This window comes from Dermacentor andersoni, chromosome 9, assembly GCF_023375885.2.
Source record: "Dermacentor andersoni chromosome 9, qqDerAnde1_hic_scaffold, whole genome shotgun sequence".
In the NCBI taxonomy this organism is placed as follows: domain Eukaryota; kingdom Metazoa; phylum Arthropoda; class Arachnida; order Ixodida; family Ixodidae; genus Dermacentor; species Dermacentor andersoni.
The window spans coordinates 3,114,991-3,136,604 of NC_092822.1; the positions used below are offsets into that span (position 1 = coordinate 3,114,991).

The 21,614-nt window shown below is 45.9% G+C and overlaps 1 protein-coding gene and 1 long non-coding RNA gene across 3 annotated transcripts in view; one reads left to right on the plus strand and one right to left on the minus strand.

Annotated features, from left to right (window-relative positions):
- The window catches only part of LOC126526924 (uncharacterized), a 111,609-nt gene that overhangs the window by 74,445 nt on the left and 15,550 nt on the right, over window positions 1-21,614 (plus strand). The window contains exons 4-5 of one of the 2 annotated variants that reach the window (XM_050174631.3): window positions 2,807-2,869; window positions 7,292-7,405. In XM_050174631.3, the coding sequence (XP_050030588.1) occupies window positions 2,807-2,869; window positions 7,292-7,405 (177 nt within the window). Of the gene's footprint in view, window positions 1-2,806; window positions 2,870-7,288; window positions 7,406-21,614 lie in introns of both variants that reach the window. The other variant, XM_050174630.3, reaches the window with a different exon arrangement.
- Window positions 10-7,344, minus strand: LOC129383733 (uncharacterized). Its single transcript, XR_008611593.1, has 3 exons — window positions 7,260-7,344; window positions 3,467-5,048; window positions 10-640 (listed from the first exon to the last, which is right to left on the minus strand). It is a non-coding gene; the product is annotated as an uncharacterized lncRNA (long non-coding RNA).

Sequence of the window (21,614 nt, forward strand, 5' to 3'; positions counted from 1 at the left end):
ATTCCTGTACACACGCACACTTTTTTCTCAATCATTCATTCGTAGCATGTTTGAGGGCCCTAATTTCCCTGCGCGCAAATGCTTAGTGAAGCGGTACTTTGTCAAATTTCGTGTGCTTTCTCTGCTGCCCAGAAAAATTAAAACCACCAAAGCTATGAACACGGAAAAAAATCATTTCGATATTTCTCAATGGGCTCTACAGTTCTCTATTGACAATTCTGCATTTAATGCAATACTTTGAATATTGGTTAATTAACTCTTGTCAAGTACTTACCTAAGCTCAAAAGTAAAATTGCTCAAGAGGACAGTTGACAATACTAAATTGGCTTTATTGTCATGATACACATGTGATTTCTTTAAAGCTCGACATAAGGTATCTGAAACAACCTGTACGTTCGTTATTTGACGTGAAATTGTTGAATCTCGTTTATTTACTCGATCTGCAGGGTTCACGTTCAGTGATCCATTTTCATTCCAGTAGGGCGGCCCGGGCCTTAGGCATCTCAGCCACATAATGACGATGGAGGTCTCAGCACGCTTGCATTCCTCGAACTCAGCTGGCGTGAGAAGCTTCTTGGGGTGACTAATTCTGGCTGGAAATGGTCCTGTTTCTGGCTGGAAATGCAGCCCCCAGGGTGCACTGAAGCGGGAAAGAGCGAGTGCCTCAATATTGAGAGTCCTGCGTCACTTTCATGCACCTAGGTCATCTAGTATCAATCATCACGTAGCTTGCTAAACATCTAGTGCTAACGTCAATGCCAACAATCGCCACTTATGGAAGAACACTGGCACGCTTTTTCAGGAAGCCAAGAGCGGATGCATAGAGTGATAGGTGTTTAGACAGTGTTTCACTGGCATCTCGAGCACTACGTAGGCATATGATAACTAGACCTGCTTCGCAAGAACGGTCAGGCAGATGGCAGGTGTAGTGCAAGGACTTAAGTTATGAGCAAGGACTTAATTTATGTGAACGTGGACTTTTCAAGAACTCTTGAGGGTTTTGAATTTTGTACCGAAAAGAATGAAGAAAAAAGGAGCAAAAGAAGGCAAGCCAGGCACAGCTTGCGCGCTTGCAGTGTCAAGGAATTTCAACAAGAGGAAAAAGAAAGAAGAGGTGTGTGCCGAATGAGCGGGGAGGCGCTCATGATGTGGAAGATGCAGGACCAGTTCACTGTTCTGGGAGCTCCTGCTGCAATACCTGAGGCGGCCCTGAGGATGCGCCTGCCTGTTAAAGCAGATGCGAAGCAGCACCTGGTGACGCTGTTTGGAGCAGGCCTGGCAGCGTAAGACTGTATCCGAGACGAGGCTTAATTGAGGCCTTTGCTTTGAGGCCTTTGCTTTGAGGCCACCACTTGCTCAAGGTGGCACATGAAGTTGTGGTGGTGGAAGCCACCTGCCTGACACCCGTTCGAATGCGCTGGCCACTGTAATGCAGCCGGGGCCCGCCGCCTGCCTCATCGTGGCCAGTGTCGTCATCGTGCCTTGGCTTGCCTCCCAGAAGAGTTAGTGCCTTGGCTCACCTCCCACGGGGGTCATTGTGCTTTGGCACACCTCCAACTAGAATCGTCACGACAGTTCTACTGCTGATCGTCATCACCATTGGAACTGAACCTGTGAAACGTTTTCACTCCTTTCTTGAACGTTGCGTGTAGGACTTAATGTAGACATGTGTTTGTTTTAGTGACTTTCATTCTGTTCTTTATGTTTACTGCTTGTTTTGATTTACTTTTACCATTTTCCATAAATGCTAGTTTATGTCTGTCTGCGCATCTCTGACGTTCATTACCACTTGACTGCACACAAACATGCGTGACAAACAACTGTTACAGCAGGAAATATCGAGCTACACTTGACAAGAATGCTTTGCACTAGAATTGTCTCCCCTTTCATAATTAAAATGAATAGTAGCTTTCTTTTGCCTGTTTTCATACTCAAATGTTCGTCACCATGCACCTACTAGCTCTGTGAGACGTGCTGTCGCTCGAGAGAAGGTTTACATGCTGTGCTCGGTGGTGCTATTGTGTGGCGTTTCTCCACCATCAATTATTTTCTTGCCTTCTGGTCCATGCTCTCGAAATGTACGCTTCTTTCACGGGTATTACACATTTCAATGCCATGTACTCACCAACCTGTTTGTGAGTATACTTTCACAACTTTCTTGGCACTTGGTGGCTGCGATGCTTCTGCAGTAACCTAGCTTCATTCATAAATCAAACTATATTATTGGCCCCTCTACTCTCAGTTAGAATTATTAACTCAGAATAGCAGGGCAATAATGTCATTGCCCTTCAAAAGATGGGAACGAAAGCCACGCAAGGGATATTGTACCGTAAATAATTCATATTGATGTTTTCAAACATGTTCCAAAACAGTGTTGTCATATCTGTTGTGTCATATTAAAATTTATTTTGTGTCGCGAATATTTGGGTGTGCCAGGAACAGCAAATATTTAGGTTTGTGAATAAAATCTGACAATACGAGCAGATTTTCACAGTCCCTTCCAGTTAATTTTAATGAAAGCCTGCTGTATTAAAGCTGAGTAATTGCAGTGCAAATAAATGTGACATTTAGGCACACAAACAAAGTGTGTCTTCCTGTTTTGTTTTCTTTCGCACTAGAATTACATCAGCTTTCAAGAACAATATGAGGTCCAACTATGGTATAGCTGATACAGAGCAAGCACATCACGGTAGAGCGCACACCTGCGCTTGACACATAAGGGTTGAAGGAAGTCATTTTGTGGCACCACATGAACTCGTGCTGTAATTGACCTGTCATTCGTCTCTTTTTCTATGTTACATGAAAGGACAGCGGTGTCGGTCAAGCAGGAGCCACCGGACGAAACGGATGCATTGGAACACGAAGCCAGGTTAGTTCTCGACTCGCCGCCCAATACAGCTACCACATGATTAAGCAATGATTATTGATGTGCAGGTTTTTGAGGCACATATGAAATTCTTGTAGACGGGATGAAATTTTAGAAATTGCATTCCATCCCTGCTTGGTCGATGATGATGATGTGTGGTTTTTTATGGCGCAAAGGCCAGGTTTGGCCAAAGAGCGCCAAGCCAATGGTAATGAGGTCAAAGTGAAGCGATAAATTATGAGCAATGGATGTAACAGGACTGTAAAGGGGCCTAAAGGATGGTCACTGTAAAGTGTGTAAAAGCTACATGTAATAAAACTATGACAATGACTATGAAGCGTGCCAAGGACGCGAAAGATGCATTCTGAAAGACTTACAATGTGCTAAAATTGGTCATTGGATAAAAATTCGGAAAAGCACTGCTGCCCTAACAGAGTCCTTGAAGTGCCAGGACCTAAAGGATTGTTCTATACAATGACTACTATAACAGCAGCATCCTCTAGAGAGAGGATGCACTACAATACTATTGGGCTATTAACATGCAAAACCACATCATTCAAAAACCTAGGACAGCTTTGGTGGTAAAAAGGGGTTCCTTACCAAGAAACATACCGGGATGGAGAGGGAGACAATACCGGTGTGCTAGAGGAAAACATTTCCTTCTTTCTCTTTCGGCTTCTCGACACTCCACAAGGACGTGGAGGATGGTGAGCCTTTCACCACATCTACCACAGGTAGAAGGTTCGTTGCCTGTAAGCAGAAAATTGTGAGTGCCATATGTGTGTCCTATTCTGAGTCGACAGAATAGGACATCAGTCCATCTTGTTTTTGTAACGGAGGGCCAGAAACCTATCCTTGGCTTAATCACATGGAGCTTATTATTTGTTTCATTGTCCCACATGCGTTGCCAGTAAATTTGCAGTTTCGTTTGCAAATAAGGCTTGAGGTCTGTGGCAGGAGTAGCAGTGGTGGAATTACCAGCTTGAGGTGTAAGTGATGCGGCCATTTCATTGGCCAGCACATTATCTTTGATGCATCTATGACCCAGCATATTGTCACATGTCCACTAGACGAATAAATATTGCACAAGAAAGAGTAAAGCTCAATGAAAACATTATTATTGTGTTTTCTTAAGGACATTAGTGTTTTTACAACACTTAATGAGCCCGTTAATATTAACACTTTCTCTAGTTTTAATTTCTTTATGTGTTTTACAGCAGACAGTACTGCATAGGCTTCTGCAGTAAAGATGCTTGTATGGGGGTTCAGTACACCTGCTTCAGAGAAAGAGGGTCCAACAGCTGCGTAAGACACGGCAACATGCGATTTTAATGCATCGGTGTAGAATTCCAAGCAACAGTACTTCAGTTGGAGTGCATGGAAATGCATTCATATTTCGAGCTCTGGTGCGTATTTTGTAACTCTTACAAAAGGTATATCACATTCTATCATCTACCAATCCCAAAGCGGTAGCTGCTTTGCTGGAAGCATTAAACGGTGTTCGAAGAGTGGGATATCCATTTCCACGCTAAGCTCCCTCACACGGAGTGAAAAAGGCTGTCTCACAGAGAGTCGATTACGGAAAAGTGCAGTGCATGTCGAATCGTTAATAGTTTCACAACATGGATGTTCAGGATTAGAGTGCACTTTAAGGAAATATGTAAAGCTGATGTATGATCTCTGCAGATTGACCACTCATTCGATTCTACAACAACAACAGGGCTTGTTCTAAATGCACCTGTGGCCAGACGGATACCCAGGTGGTAGATGGATTCCAGCATCTTTAGTGCACTCGGGGCGGCAGAGTTGTATACTATGGTGCCATAGTCTAACCGTGATTGAATGAGGCTCTTGTAAGTATTCATTATACACTTCCTGTCGCTACGCCATGTTGTGTATGATAGTATTTTCAGTAAGTTTATTGTTCTTAGACATTTCACTTTGACATATTTTATGTGTGGGATAAAAGATATTTTATTCTGAGATAGAAGCTTGGTTGTGCAGTGGTGGAATACAGGACATGGTACCATAAGCTGACTCAATTTCATGCAGTTCATTCTGGCTACCTAGAGCAGCAGACGAAGGACCAAGAAAGGACAAGACTCAGAAGCCTTGAATATTGCAACGCGTATCTACTCCCCTTGCGCAAAACACAGATGTTTGCTCCTCCGATGAGGCATGCCTGAAAACAAACAAAAATAACAACAAAAATTATGGCAAATCTCTTCTCTCAATGAGTGTCGTTGGTAATACAATTAGCATTCAAGCAATGCAGCGGCACACCGTATTTCCGAATTCACATTTATTTAACATCTATAGTGATCATTCTGACACTTCCGTTGCTTTGGTATCAAGATCTCTCGTTGCTTGCCAAGGTCTCTCATGAGCATAGCGATATTACTATGATTGCATGACACCGACGCTGTGATGAAGATGCGATGACGTTGATGGAACTACAAAGGCGTTATAACGACAACAGCGTGACGACGGCATGAGGACAATGTGGTGACGACGAGTGTGTGACGAGAGGTGGATGGCCAAGCTAGAATGTCGACGATGGCACCACCACGTCAGCATGACGATGGCAGTATGACTACGGTTGCATGAAAGTAGCTGTCTGACCACGACATAGTGACGACAATAGCTTGAAAAGGGTGGCATAATTACAGTTGTATGACACCAACATGATTACAATATAATGACAAAGGACTGACATTGATAGAGCAATGAAGCCGGTATAACGACGATGGCATGACGGCAATGGTTTGACGATGACTGCAAGACGATGATGGCGTAATGACGATATGAAGAGTGTCAGATGACAAAGTTAGAATGACGGTGATGGAACGGGCGCGATTGCAACACGACGATGGTATGACAATGGATGCATGACGACGATGGCATGACAACGGTATGAGGACAATGGGATGAAGACGAGTGTATGACGACAGTGGTGTGACGACGACTGTTGACGATAACACCATGACGATAGCAGGATGACAAAGCTGTAGACAACGAAACAACCACAATGGCATCACGACAGTAGTGTGATAACAACTGCATGACGACTCTATGGCAATGATGACTTTACAACGACGGCATGACGAGAGTCTGAGGACAAAGCTAGTATGAATGACGACGATGCAATGACCACAACCGCATCATGAGCACATACGCAGTAGGCCACGCTGCTAGACAACTTGGGTCACTAGGTCGGCGTAGAAGGCGTAACAACGAAGGTGTGACGAGAGTCAGATCACAAAGTTAGAATGACGACAATGAAATGACCACAATGCCATCACAACCACATGCACATAACTAGTGGCCCAAGCTGTTAGACAACTTGGTCGGCTTAAGAGGAAGCTTTAGCTCGGGCCCAACTCCGACGCAGCCTATTCAAGTTCATGTAAAAACGCAAAAACGTTTTTCTGAGATAACCCCTGGACCGATTTTAATGAAATTTGTTGCTTTTGAGAGAGAAAGTTAAATTCCAGTGACTATTGGAAACAGAATTTTGATTTTGGGCTTGAATTTGGTTAAAGAGATTTACAAAAATTCAGAAGTTTGAAAAAAATAGAAGCACGAAGTTTACAAACTAATAGCTCTGCATCAAGAACAGATATCGCGGTTCTGTAAACGGCATCCATTAGATCATTCAAAGCGGACAAATTTTCTATGTCATTTTACATCTTATGTAGTTTGTTACGTTGTTTACGAGAGTTCTGCAAAAGTTGTAATTACATATTAATAAATTTTTTGAGATTCATGTATAAGATGTCAAATTTGTCCGCTTTAGATGTGCTATAAGGTACAATTCACAGAATTGCGATATCACCTATTCTTGCTGAGTTACAGAGTTGTAAACTTGATAGTTTCGTTTTCTGAAAATTTGCGATTTTTGCCAACTTTTAATAAAAGATTGACAACCTAAATCGAAAATTCGAAACCAACAGTCACTAGATTTTAAGTTTTTCTTTTAAATGCAACACATCCTGTCAAATTTGGTGCTGTGGTTGCCAAGAAAAACGAATTCTCCTTTTACATGTATTTAGATAGGACCACCCGAGCTAAAGCTTCCTCTTAAGGATGTGGACAGATGGACGAACGGGCGGGCGGGCAAGCAGGCGGGCCCACCCGCCCGCCTGCCCGCTTGTGTCTGGGAGGGCTTTAGACCATCTTCGGCACTCGCTCTCTAGTTGAGGGTTGCGAACCTAAACTAAATTGTCACCACCAGTCACTCGGACAGCCCACACATATAAAAGAAATGAAAAATTGTGCATATCATGTCCCTGTCCTAATAGGTAAATTTGTTTGTAGCTATACTTTCATCTGTTGTCCATCTTGGCACTTTTACTGAAAGTTAGCATGCACGCACACTTACACAAACACACACCTCTGTTTGTTTGGGTACCACATTCGCAGCAGCCTGGTGGTCTCCGGCGGCAAAGACGGGCCAGCCGTGGACAGTGATCACGAAGACCTGGAGACGCTGGCATCACTGCAGCGCAGCATCACAGTGGCCAGGGCACTCTTTCACAAGTCAGTCGCAGTTCTCTGACCAGTGTTTTTATTATTTATTCAACTTTTAGGTGTTACTGTTTCGTACACTTCTGCTAGGATGCAGTAAAAGCCTTCTTTTCCTTGATGCCGCCATGGTGTGCTGACACCATGGTGTCAACGCTCTGCAAAATGACTTGTTCCCTTTGGAAAACAATGCGGGAACATGGGAACATGTCCAGCAGTGAAGTTGACAAGGACAAGCACTAGCTCAAGGCCGACCCACGATCAACTGTACATTCATCATTTCTACCGGCTGGCGTGGCTCCACTGGGCATTGATGCGAAGGGAGGCGAGAGGCCCAGATGCCGAGAACGGGCCAGCCATTATCTCAGCGCTCGGGCTTGGTGTCTCAGCTTGTTGATGACACTTCGCTAGCCAATGCCACTGGAAATGCTGAATGTGCGTGAGTGTTTAGTGTACATGCTGTATCAGGGATGGAAGTGCTGCACCAATTGTGGCATCATGCCCCAAACTGTTGAACTATGCCAACATGTGCCAAAGCTGTAATTTCAAATCAAGTCACAAAATTTAGCAGGATGTGCATGTTTAATGGCAACCACACAGCCATAGACATGCGTGGGCCAGCACATAGCCCTGCAATCCAAATCTAAGCAGTCCGTTTCAGCGTCATTCGAGTGTGGATGTGTTTGGTGGCATAATTTCAACTAGGCCACAAGTAAATGAAAACAATTTTGTGCTAAACAATGCATTACGAATGTTTTGTAAAGGTGTTACGTGTTTGCGTATATGCGGACCACCTAAAGGTGATCTGAACTGGCGCTCATTTCATGGGGCTGTTCTGAAGGAAAGCCGCACTGATTGAATAAGGTCATACAGTCTGCTCAGTGTGTAGCTCATCAGTTTCATTATATATATTAGCATTCAATTTTGCCCCCTATTGGTACATCTGCGTCGATTAACGGGCGAACCCCATGTGTGCGACATTCTAAATTTCGCATGGGCACCACGTCCGGTCACTGGGATGATAGCACGGTACACCAACAAACGACATGTTTCCTTTCATGAAACTTCTTGGTCACAAACATCCAATGGAAACCGCAATCGTCACTCAAATTTGCACTCAGGCTGCGCTATTTTCTGCACGGTTACACACGATCAGGCTTTTGCCACCACAGAAGGTCAGACAAGGATGCAAAGTTTTGTATTTATTCAACCTTAGCAGCCAAATGGTGCTTTTAATTAAATGTTTGGTGAAAAGGTGAACTGTTCTCGGCAACGATGTGACATGTGCAGATCACATCACAAAATTTTAATAAACCATCGTTCGATGCATAAAATATTGCCATTTTACATTTGCTTGATGGTGCCTGCGGAGGAACCGCGAATAAGCCTGAATAATTGAGCTACGATGCAGATTAGAGAGCCAGTGAAAATTGTTATACCTTTATTGTTTTCAGAAATATCTTAAGAGTTCCTTTCTCGGCAAGCGATATGAAATATTGGCCCACGTGCAATAACCAATATGTCACTTCACATTTATTGTGGTTATTCTGCTATCTTAACTGAAGGTCATTAAGCATTAAAACTTACCAGAGGGTGCTGTGCGAACGGCGTTCGCTGTATCTTGATAGGTGTTGTTCATGGTGGCCACTGTGAATATTTCTCATTTATTGTGCGGGAATATGGTTAATTATGTAAATTTAAAAATTTACCTAATCAATGAGATGTCACTGAAAAAGTTGTGGATGCCATTGAGAAGTGAACGTTAACAGCATTTAAAGCAACCTATAGGATTTGTGGAGACCTTTTTTTAATGAACAAGAAAGCCTGTGAAATAAATAAATAAATAATAACTAAAAAACATTGTGACCATGAAAACGCTTCTGCGCACCAAAGATTGGATCAATGTTTACACAAACCTTATCAAATAGGGGCACTTGGAACGAGCATCAAATTTCTTTGCTCAACGCATCAGCAGTTTTTGGCGCGCACCTTGGGTCCTTATCAAACGCGAGGTAGCGCAATTTTGTTAAGGTCTGCTTTCCAAACTGTTGCAAGACCGCGTCTCAGGTTTACACACTTGTAATAAACACAATGTACTATAGATGACGACACCTACGTCTGAGACCACTTTTATCACTGGTGTGGGGACACGTCGCGTGAATTTTTTTTATTTCACAGGCTTTGTCTTTCTTTTTCCTTGCTTTTTGTGTTTGTTGAAAAAAAGAACCACACAGGACCTAGGTTGCTACATACGCTGTTATCAGTCATTTCTTGATGCATTCCATAACCTTTGCATCGGCACCTTAATGAACAAGTAAGGTAATAAATTGAAGTAAGGCATGTTGTTGGGCTAGTCGGTTCATAGATTCAGCAAAATTTTAAACTGCACAATGAAGATGGGACATGCCTCATGCACAGTTTCATCATGATTGTTTGTTCCTTGTTTATCTATTTTGTAGAACCTTATAAATTTTCTGCCTTCATGATATAAAGTCAGTTGGAAGTCCGCGCTTTGTGTGTGCGCCGATGTTTCTGTTCATGTCCCGTCTTCTTCGTGCAGTTTAGAATTTTTCTGAAGGTAATAAATATTAGCTGGTTAAACTTAACTATTAGTCGCGTGTTCACAATGAAAAAAAAAAGACAACTAGCATTAACAAAAGCCTATCAACATAGAGTAGGTGCTGTGCGCAGAAAGCCCTTAGTTATTTCTCTCTTTGCCACATTTAGCTAGCACATCTGGTATGCAACTAATTTAATGGTGGTTTCTGAGAAACCTGTATGGTGTCTTTTATTGCTCCATGCTACAACAGTCGGGTGGGTTACAGTTTTTCCCTGTCATGGATTTTGCTCGCCTTCTGCTGAACTGATCTGCTGTAACCTAATAGTGCTCTGCAATGTCAAATAAAGAACTCCTTTTCTTAATCTGCCTGTATTTCACTCATATTGATCTTTACCAAGCTGCTCCAAGATGCGTAATCACTGCTCTGAAACAAATAATTCATGCTCCAAAGTGTCAAAAGAGCTGCTCCAAAACTTCCTTGGCTGCTTCCATCCCTGCTGTGTGAATATACTGAGTGTTTTACAACAAAGTTGTTAGGACACTTGAATGTGCTCAAGCACGTTTTGTGCCTGCTTTAACTGTTTTCTTGGAAAAAAGAAAGGTAAAAAAAATGTCGCTCACGAAGTTTATTATTTTCATATCATCAGGCAATGTCACAATTGTTAGGAGTGACATGCAGGTAGATCTTGAAGAGCGTGTTAATTATGGACTTAATAGAAAAAAAAATTTGAGGACACCTAAGCACTTCTCCTGAATTGTGAACGCGAAAGCATTAATGTCCAATTGAATGTCGCTAAGTGGTCATTCAAGTGTTTCGCTTCAAGTAATGTCTCAGAGTTTTTCTGCGGGTTATGCAATTGAATTGGTGTGGATTTCTTCCGCCTGCTGCTTGCGACACTTTGCTTTGGCTTTGCGTTGTCGAAGGGCTTCATCCTCTTGCCCCTTGAGACGCTTTGCTTGGCGATCCACTTCCACCTCAGGCTTTCGAATGGCTTTGTGCTGTCTCCTAGTGTGTTGTGCCGCTGGTCGTTCCGCCCGCTGTGTATTAGGAGAGCTCATGACGATGGTGGATTTCGTTGCCTGCCTCTTCACTCATTTTGCTGCATTCTTCCACTACTTTACTTCGTCTGCGGTGTACTGCCGTGGACAGCCACGTATCGCTACTGCCAAGGTTGCAGCCACCGACGATGTAGATGCTTCAGACTCCATAGCAGTATGTGCCGCCCAAGCAGCAAGCAGTAGCAGCCTGCGGTGCCACGCCGCATGCCACCGACATCCTGCGCAACAAGAGACCGAGGAAGCAGCAGTGGTTGGCAGGTGCTCGCCAGCAGCTAGGCCTATTGGGGGTGAGAGAGAGGTATGGACTGCGCGCCGGCTCTCAAGAGCAAGGGTGATGTGGCGTCATGGTGGTGTCCTCTCCCCATACGCAACACCTGGCGTGCTATTGTGGCAGCAGGTGTTCCGTTTTGCCTGCTCTGCTCCGTCGCGGTGCGCTCGTGATGTGGTGTTGCAGCCAATGGAAATTTAGGTGCTGTTTTGCTGCTACAGACTTCGGCTTTTTCGCTCAATAGGTCATTTGATGCTGTCGCATCAAAACTGCTAAACCCTCGTCTTCCACTGTTTAGAGGTGCTAAAATGCTTACAAAGTTTCCGCGCTGCCCTGGGAGGACCAAAGATGGCAGCGATTTTATATTTGAAGTAACTGGGGCCATGTTATAGGTGACCTTTTCCAAAAGTTTTAAGTGTGTAGATTAATTATGTGTTTTGAATGCAAATACTCCTTTTATCCCTATTTTCATGCCTTATACGAGTCCTGCAGTTGGTTTTTCCAGTCTCCTAGTTCAACTATGCGAGGCACATTGTTTATATTTCTTTGAAGTAGGAAACATGCAGGGGTGGAGCTGCCCAAAGTCATTTCAGAGTAATTTTGGGGCAAGTAAGGTTGCGTTTTGGAGCAGTTTGGAGTAAACAAAATTTCATTTTCGAGCAGCTTGGAGTAGACTAAATTTCATTTTGGAGCAGCTTGGAGTAGACTAAATTTCATTTTGGAGCAGCTCAATCTGAATTTTGGTAAAATAATGGAGTATGGCAGCACACTTTGAAAAACCACGACAAAATGCAGAATAAACCAACACAAGCGCTGTACTACAACTATCTTAAGCAATGTCTTAAGCTGAATGCTGAATATTGAAGTGGATTACCTTGATACTGAGACCGTCTAGTTCATGCAAATTTTGGTAATAGTGCCTGTAGATTTTTAATTAGTGGTGGCAATCACAAAGACATGCATTCTGCAATAGCGAGTCCAAAATTTCTAAAAGTACCCCAAGACATTTTTTATAAAGACATTTTTCTTTAATGTCTCGACAGTGTGGGTGAAGTGCCTGGGAATGCTCTTCACCACCAGACCATATGGAAAAGCCAGAGCTACGAACTACTGTGGTTTACTGAAAGCCATTTATACACAGCAGAAATAGTTTCGCCTTGCCACAAGCCAATCAAAATGTGGGGCGATAGAAGCACGCTTTGTAGATATAGCATTCTAGATTATGGAAAAGTGGGTTGAGCGGCGGCATGGCGCATGCTTTCCTGTAAAGCCGAAAGCATCAGTGGCAGTACAATTGAACTACATATTCCCGCGCCGAAGCTTATGATGATAGTGGAAAAGGTTCTCAAAGTATGCAGTCCAGTCGACACGGTAACATAATTTCTGGATTACCATATGTCACCGCAGACCTAGAGAGCCTCAATCAACCCGGGGCCAACATCATCATCAGCAGCCTGGTTACGCTCACTGCAGGGCAAAGGCCTCTCCCATACATCTCCAACTACCCCGGTCATGTACTAATTGTTGCTATGTTGTCCCTGCAAACTTCTTAATCTCATCTGCCCACCTAACTTTCTGCCGCCCCCTGTTACGCTTCCCTTCTCTTGGTATCCAGTCTGTAACCCTTAATGACCATTGGTTATCTTCCCTCCTCATTACATGTCCTGCCCATGCCCATGTCTTTTTCTTGATTTCAACTAAGATGTCATTAACTCACGTTTGTTCCCTCACCCAATCTGCTCTTTTCTTATCCCTTAATGTTACATCCATCATTCTTCTTTCCATAGCTCGTTGCGTTGTCAATTTAAGTAGAACCCTTTTCGTAAGCCTGCAGGTTTCTGCCCCATAGGTGAGTACTGGTAAGGCACAGCTGTTATACACTATTCTTTTGAGGGATAATGGCCACCTGCTGTTCATGATCTGAGAATGCCTGCCAAACGCACCCTGGCCCATTCTTATTCTTCTGATTATTTCAGTCTCATGATCCGAATCCGCAGTCACTACCTGCCCTAAGTAGATGTGTTCCCTTACCACTTCCAGTGCCTCGCTACCTATCGTAAACTGCTGTTCTCTTCCGAGACTGTTAAACATTACTTTAGTTTTCTGCAGATTAATTTTTAGACCCACTGCTCTGCTTTGGCTCTCCAGGTCAGTGAGCCAATATAATGTAAAACTATTCCAATCTGTTTTTATTCCAAATCCACTATTAGCCCTTCGTGATAGGTCAAAATTGCTCAGGCTTCTCCCATATAGGCACAAAAACACATTGGAATAGTTTTACGCTATATCAGCCTTAAGGACAGAGATGCCCACAAGCTGAACTTGCTTCAGCGCATGCCTCCCAAATGCAGGATTATTTCACATTCCATGAAATCCGAGCTTTGGCAGGCACTTAATTTTCATAATGTAATTGCTGCTACACCTTTGAATGTAAGGGGATGTACTGTCACGAACAAATGAAATGTGAATAAGAAATCACAAATTAGAACACCTTTCTTAGCTGAAAAATTAACAGGGTCTCTTATGTTATGTTATATTATCTCCAAGACGACTTGAAGGCGAAAGCCCAAGTGCATTGAAGACGTACACATGACGTAAGCATCCCTCTTAATTCGCTTAGTCTACTTTGCTTAGCCATCCCTCTTGATTCCGAAGGTTGTGGGTTTGAGTGTCTTAACTATAATTAAATGTGCCTTAATTAACCTTGATTTCATTAACACCAAAGGTCGTGAGTTCGATTCCGACCTATTAGAGTGGGTTTGAGTTTCTTAATTAACTACATTTTAATTACATGTGCCTTAATTAGCTTCACCTTAATTACCACCAAAGGTGGTGGGTTCGACTCCCATCAAAGGCCCAGGGTTTGACTTCGACCAAAGGTTGTGAGTTCAAGGGCCTGAACTCTATCTTAATTAACTCTTCCTGCATTAACGTCACCTTCATTAACATCAACAATCGTGGGATTCAGCTCCCAGCAAATGTCGTGGGTTCGAGTGCCTTAATTAACTATATCTTAAGTAACTTTGCCTTCATTAACATCAAATGTCATGGGTTTGACTCACAAATGGTCGTGGTTCGATCACACTAAAGGTTTGTAGCTGTTTCGTACCGTTCATGACGTTGACATGTTTTCACTCTAGGTCGACTGACTGATGATATTGTTACGTGTAGCTGGAGCCCAATACTATATACAAATTATTTACAGGGAAGGGAAGCTAACGGAAGGCCAAAATGGCGACGCTATATCAAGTGGGCCCACGTCGTCTTCTTCATCCTCAGTGCAGCCTCACTGTGGCGGCTGTTCCGTAGCATCACCCCCGGTGGTAGAAGCACCGTCCCGGTGCTTAATCTACACATCCGCGGTGAAAGGTGTCTGGTATCGCTTTAGTCTCGCCACGTGAACGACGTCACTTGCAGCCAACGATGACGCCGACAGGTCGGCGGGGATGACTTCATACGTGACATCGGTCACTTGTCGCACCACACGGTATGGGCCAGTGTGGCGCGACAGCAGCTTTTCTGAAAGGCCCACACGTCGAATGGGTGACCAGAGAAGCACCGGAGAAACCGGAGTAAAGTACACGTCACGATGGTGGTAATCATAGAGGCGTCTCTGATGCTCCTGTGAGGCCTCGAGACGGGTGCGGGTGAGCTGGCGCGCGAGGTCAGCGTGTGCGATCGCGTCGCGGGCGTATTCAGTGGTTGAACGTGTATAGGAGATAGAATGGTGAATAGCCGGCGGTGTCGTGACGCGATGAATTATACGCGAACGTCACATATGGTAAGTGAAGATCCCAGTCATGGTGGTCGGTCGCAACGTACTTTGAAAGCATGTCGGTGATGGTCCGGTTGAGGCGCTCCGTGAGGCCGTTGGTATGTGGGTAGTAGGACGTGCTGAACTTGTGCTTTGTCGAGCAGGAGCGGAGGATGTCCTCGACGACTGCCGACAGAAAGCTGCGGCCACGGTTAGTGAGTAATTGGCGCGGAGCACTGTGCACTAAAATGATGTCATAGAGCAGAAAGTCAGCAACGTCAGTAGCACAACTTGTCGGAAGGGCTCTGGTGATTGCGTACCGCGTCGCATAATCAGTAGTGACGGCGACCCATTTATTTCCGGAGCCCGAGAGAGGAAACGGTCCAAGAAGGTCTAGACCAACACGGAAAAAGGGTTCCAGTGGGATGTCGATCGGCTGGAGGTGTGGAGGGCTTCTTCCGGCGCTGACAGGGCTCACAAGCGGCAACGTAGCGCCGCACGGAGCGGGCGAGACCCGGCCAAAAGAATCGACGGCGTACACGGTCGTATGTGCGCGAGACGCCCAAGTGTCCAGCCAAGGGAGCGTCATGAAGTTGTTGGAGGACAGTCGAACGCAGGTGTGATGGAATTACGAACAGAAGGTCAAGGCTGTGTGTATCGAGAATGCGCTGGTATAATGTCCCCTCCTTAAGGAGAAACATCCGGGGAGAGGCGTCGCCAGGCGTTGACTTCAGATGGTCGATGAGGGCTCGTAATGAAGGATCGCGGCGTTGCTCGTTGCCGATTTCAAGCAACTGGGAGACAGAGAAAATGCAAGCGATGGCGTCCACATCAGCCGGTTCGTCGACGGGGTAGCGGGACAAACAATCGGCATCCTGGTGCAAGCGTCTTGTCTTATATACTACGGAGAAGATATATTCTTGCAGGCATAATGCCCAGCAAGCGAGTCGTCCCGTGGGGTCCTTGAGTGAGGATAGCCAGCAGAGCGCGTGGTGATCAGTGATGACACAGAAGGGGCGTCCGTACAAGTATGGACGAAACTTCACAACAGCCCACACAAGAGCGAGGCACTCGCTCTCTGTGATTGAATAATTGCGCTCAGCGGGTGATAGAAGTCGGCTGGCATAGGCTATAACGCGGTCATGTTCACGCTGGCGTTGTGCCAACACTGCTCCTATGCCGTGACCACTGGCATCAGTTCAAACTTCCGTTAAGGCAGACGGGTCAAAGTGTGCCAGAATTGGAGGTGTGGTAAGGAGAGTAGTGAGCTGCGAAAAAGATGCGGCATGGTCAGGTCCCCAAGAAAATGGGGCGTCTTTCTTCAAGAGGTCGGTAAGGGGACGTGCGATAGTCGCAAGATCCTTCACAAAGCGTCGGAAATATGCACACAGCCCTACGAAACTACAAACGTCCTTGGTAGACTTCGGAACAGGAAAGTTCGTAACGGCGCGAATTTTGTGTGGATCAGGTCGCACGCCTCTGGCGTCCACGAGGTGTCCAAGGACGGTGATTTGGCGGCGAGCGAAGTGACATTTTGACGAGCTCAACTGCAGACCGGTGCGGCAAAACACGTCAAGAATCGCTGAAAGACGGTCTAGATGCGTGTCAAATGTGGGCGAATAAACGATGACGTCGTCCAGATAGCACAAGCAGGTGGACCACTTGAACCCCTGAAGCAAAGAGTCCATCATTCGTTCGAAGGTGGCGGGCGTGTTACAGAGACCGAAAGGCATCACCTTGAACTGATAAAGGCCGTCAGGGGTAATAAATGCAGCCTTCTCTTGGTCCATGTCGTCGACGGATATCTGCCAGTAGCCGGACCGTAAGTCGATAGAAGAAAAATAGGTGGCACCGTACAAGCAGTCTAGAGCGTCATCAATACGTGGCAAAGGGTAGACGTCCTTTTTTGTGATTTTGTTCAGGTGGCGATAATCTACACAAAAACGCCACGTTCCATCCTTCTTTTTGACAAGTACGACGGGAAAAGCCCAGGGACTACAGGAAGGCTCGATAATGTCCTTTGCAAGCATCTTTTTGACTTCCTGTTAGATAACAGCTCATTCGGACGCAGAAACACGATATGGACGTCGGTGAATAGGGTTCGCATCGCCAGTGTTTATGCGATGGGTCACGACGGACGTTTGACCTAAGGGTCGATTGTCAAAGTAAAAAATGTCGCGATAGCCATCAAGAACGCGGCAAAGGGCTTCAGCTTGAACAGGTGTAAGGTCAGAGGAAACCATCTTCTCAATGTCGACGTCAGTACCGTGCGATGACGTCACGGTATGGGCTGAGCTATGACGATCTTCCACTGTGAATGGCTCGATCTCATCATCGTGCAAAGCGCTAATTATAGCCAATGAAATCCCCTGAGGCAGAACTTGCGTGGTTAGCGCGAAATTGACAAGGGGAAGGCAGGTGCGGTTGCCAGTAATTGTCAGCACAGTGTGCGGCACGGTAACACCATGTGTAAGTATAACTGCCGAAATTGGTGCGACCACGTAATTACCGTCAGGTACAGCTGGTGCAGACAACAAGTCGACGTGTGTCACAGATTGAGGCGGTAGGCGAATAAAATCCATGCAGCTCAAATGGCTTGGAGGCGGGTCCACAGGGTCGGCAAGAAGAGGCAAGTCAAGGCGAAGTGAGCCGGCCGAACAGTCAATGAGGGCCAAATGATTGGCAAGGAAATCCAGACCGAGAATGAGGTCGTGAGGGCAATGCTCGATGACGGTGAAGAGAACGACGGTTTGTCTCTCAGCAATGGTGAGTCGGGCAGAGCACACGCCAACAATAGCTACAGTCCCTCCGTCGGCGACTTGTACAAATCGGTTCGGGGCGGGCGTCAGAACTTTCGTGAGCCGACGGCGAAGAGCAGCACTCATAATGGACACATGCGCCCCAGTGTCAATCAACGCGCACACGGGAACATTGTCGACGTGAACGTCCAAAAGATTCTTGTTCGTGGGTAAGGTGAAGCGAGGATTTCGTGCCAATGTCGTCTTTGCAGCTTCACCTCCAGAAGCTGCACTGTCTAGTTTTCTGGTCGGGGGTGCAGTGAGTAGGTCAGAGAAGGAGCACGGCTTGACGGGGGCGAACGAGATTGACGACGGGAGGGAGAAGGCGAGCGGGAGAAGCGGGGTCGTGTCAGAGGTGTCGCAGGGTCAGATGATGGAGCGGACAAAGAAGAGACGAAGGAAAAGGACGCGCTAGAGGGGCGAGGGTGGTAATCAGGAGCATAGCGCATCGGAGAAGTCCAGCGGCTGCGGCAGTGGCGAGCAACATGTCTAATGCGTCGGCAATTAAAACAGATTGGCCTGTCGTCCACTGTTCGCCATTCGGAGGGGTTGCGCTGTCCGTAAGAGGAGTAAGAAGAGCGCGACGGGGATGTGCGTGGAGAAAGAGGTTCCGAGCGTATGGAACGAATGGATTGCAGGACAACGTTGGACAACTCTTGACGGACGACGGCCTGGATCAAGGAGATTGTCACCGGAGAATGATCAGGTGACGGGAATGAAGGGGCCGCCAGTTGTGCCGCTTCGACCTCACGACGAATGATGCGGGTTAAGTTGTCACATCGCGACGGCTGGTGGAAGAGGTCGTCACAGGATGACGTAGCAGCTGTGTTGGGAAGTCGCGTGATGTGCTGGGATACCCGGCGGCTTTTAGCATGCTCAAGACGGCGGCACTCCTTGAGGATCGCATCGATGCTGGTGACGTTCGTAAACACCAGTAAATTGAAGGCGTCGTCAGCAATGCTTTTGAGGACGTGATTAACCTTATCGTCCTCAGACATGGTTTCAGCCTTGGCACAAAGGGCCAAGACGTCGAGAATGTACGACACGTAGGACTCGATCGACATCTGTACACGTGTGGCAAGGGCTTTCTTGGCATTGACTTGGCGACCGAACGGATTGCCGAAAAGGTTGCGGAGCTTCTCTTTGAAGAGATCCCAGCTCGAGATCTCCTCTTCGTGAGTCTGGAACCATGCAAGTGGAGCTCCGTCAAGGTAGAAAAGAACGTTCGCAAGCATAATAGTCGGATCCCACCTGTGACTGGTGCTGATACGTTCGTATAAGCGGAGCCAGTCGTCAACATCAGGACTGCCAACTCCGTTGAAAACACCAGGATCTCGAGGGGAGGAAACGGCGACGTAGGTCGGGGCTGCAGGCGGAGACGGTTGCGTAGATGAAGTGCCGCCAGCAGGAGCCGAAGTTGTACTGTCGCCGTTGGGACCGCTGCGAAGCTCCATGACGGGTACGGGGAACGTCCACCTCCACCAAATTAATGTTACGTGTAGCTGGAGCCCAATAATATATACAAATTATTTACAGGGAAGGGAAGCTAACGGAAGGCCAAAATGGCGACGCTATATCAAGCGGGCCCACGTCGTCTTCTTCATCCTCAGTGCAGCCTCACTGTGGCGGCTGTTCCATAGAAATATGATGAGACATCTCATGCTGCTACTTATCTGGTTGACAAAGGAAGCATAGGGCTCGCACTAAGCTTGAAGCCAAAATTATGCCGGCATTACATATTAGTGAAAACAGATAGAAAAAAATATGTTCTAGTTAGCCCCAACTTATTTAACTGCCATGTCGCCACGCTTTATCATTCTCTTTCTAGGTATGGGTTTATGAGGTGGTTTCACTCTACACAGGAAATAATCTAATGAAGGCACTATCAGCATAAGTTCTATCGCAAACCATTCTGAAACTGCTCTATTTATTTCTTTTCCAGTTTAGGTGAACCTAAGAACATCTGTAACAGTGGCTTAATTCAGACTTTGAAACATACACATGGCACTACTCCAGGCTTAGAAACTAGCTGCCAGTCAACGTCTAATTTTTCAGACTCCGTAGGGGCTGCGACAACATCCGAAAAAGTGAATGCATGCGCTTTACTGTCCCAAAAGCTCAAATTGTCATAGGCACGTGCAGAACAGCTCTGAAGGCCTGCCTTATTAGGCATATCATAGCTCGTACTTCGAGAGGAGATGGTGGGTGCCTGCGTGTATAATTAAAGGGACTCTAAAGGCAAATACTAAGTTGGCGGGGATTGTTTACATATCATTCCAGAAACATTGCAATGCTTGTTTCGTGCCAAGAAAAACTCTGAAGGGTCCGAATACCTTTTTCGCAATTCAAATCTCCCGCCATCCAACCGAGGGAGTGGTGACGTTGCTTATGGCATCACCACACTTTGCTGCCGTCAGTGAGTAAAACAGCGCCCGACAGATGGTGGTACCGAGCCAAGAGAGGGTTCGCCACTGCAGCTTCTTTTTGGTCAAGTGGCGTGGACCGTTAGCGCATCTCGTGACATCACATGGAAGCTGAATTCTCTGCTACTTGCAGTTTGTGCGAGTTTCGAGAGCCAGCAAAACCAGCGCAGCACTACGCGATCAGGAAAGTAGTGAAGCATGAAAATGTGGGCGGCGCAGGGTCGAGCGAAAATGAAACGTTTCGACCGCCCGCGTCCTTGTCATTGGTAATTTTAATGAGTTCTCTTTTTTTTCTAAAGATGAAATAGAACTATACATGTAGCATTTTGTTTCATCCTATAATACAATACAAGGATGTTTCTTGCGATGAGTAGTTGAATACTAGTGACAGAATTTAACTGAGGAGTGCTTTCATCATCGGGCAAGTGCTTGAATGTCCTGGGGGAGTCTTTAATCAATGTCCTGCATTTACCTCAATTTCTCGATTAGTAAGGCTCTCTTCACGATAATATTGATGCCTTAGAGATTCTCGAGCACTAATCTATCACTTTAGCTTGACTTAGTATTTGCCTTTAGTGTCCCTTTAAAGAATACATACCATGTCCCGTGACAGTTGCCTCTTTACATCATGGTACGCTTCGCTATACATGTGCAATACTTAATGTGTGCTTGACCGTCTAACACTGCTGTATTGCGGCGAAGCTGACTTTTGGAAATCTACATCATGCAACGTGTCATACTTTCTGCACTTCGAAACCAACAGTCAAGATTACAGAAATGGAGTTGGTGCCATTGCAGACAGTGGCAAACTTTTTCAATGAAAATAACGACACTGAACATCGAGAAGTTTGGCAGTGAACGTCTGAAGAAGCTAGGCCTAGCGTTCCCGCGGTGGTGGGTGCCAGCAAATCAGCATGCCAGAGCGCTGGTTCGATAAGCTCAGCAGCCCTCCTCATTGCAGTATGTTGCAGCCTCAACCTCCCACTCCAAGATGTGACCAGCAAAGACGACATCCGTATTAACTCCACCAAGAATACCTTCACTATCAGCACCTCAGTCAAGTCCACGGCACTCATCTATGTTACCTTGAAATCTCTCCAATTAGATGCCCAGACATACGCCATGGCTGCCTACATTCCGCCGCTGAACGAATCTGAATGGGGGATCACCTACAATGCCTACTGGAATGAGACGCCGTCGGAAATCCTCGACGACTTCCTCCATTACAATCAGAGGTTCCTGTAGCAGCCGCTCGCCACCTGGGACAGACCACCTCCACCGTAATCACCTTTGCGCGGACCAAAGTACCCCGGTCGAACTGCTTCCGAACGGGTCTCTTTGTCTGCCACCCCTTCTATAGCT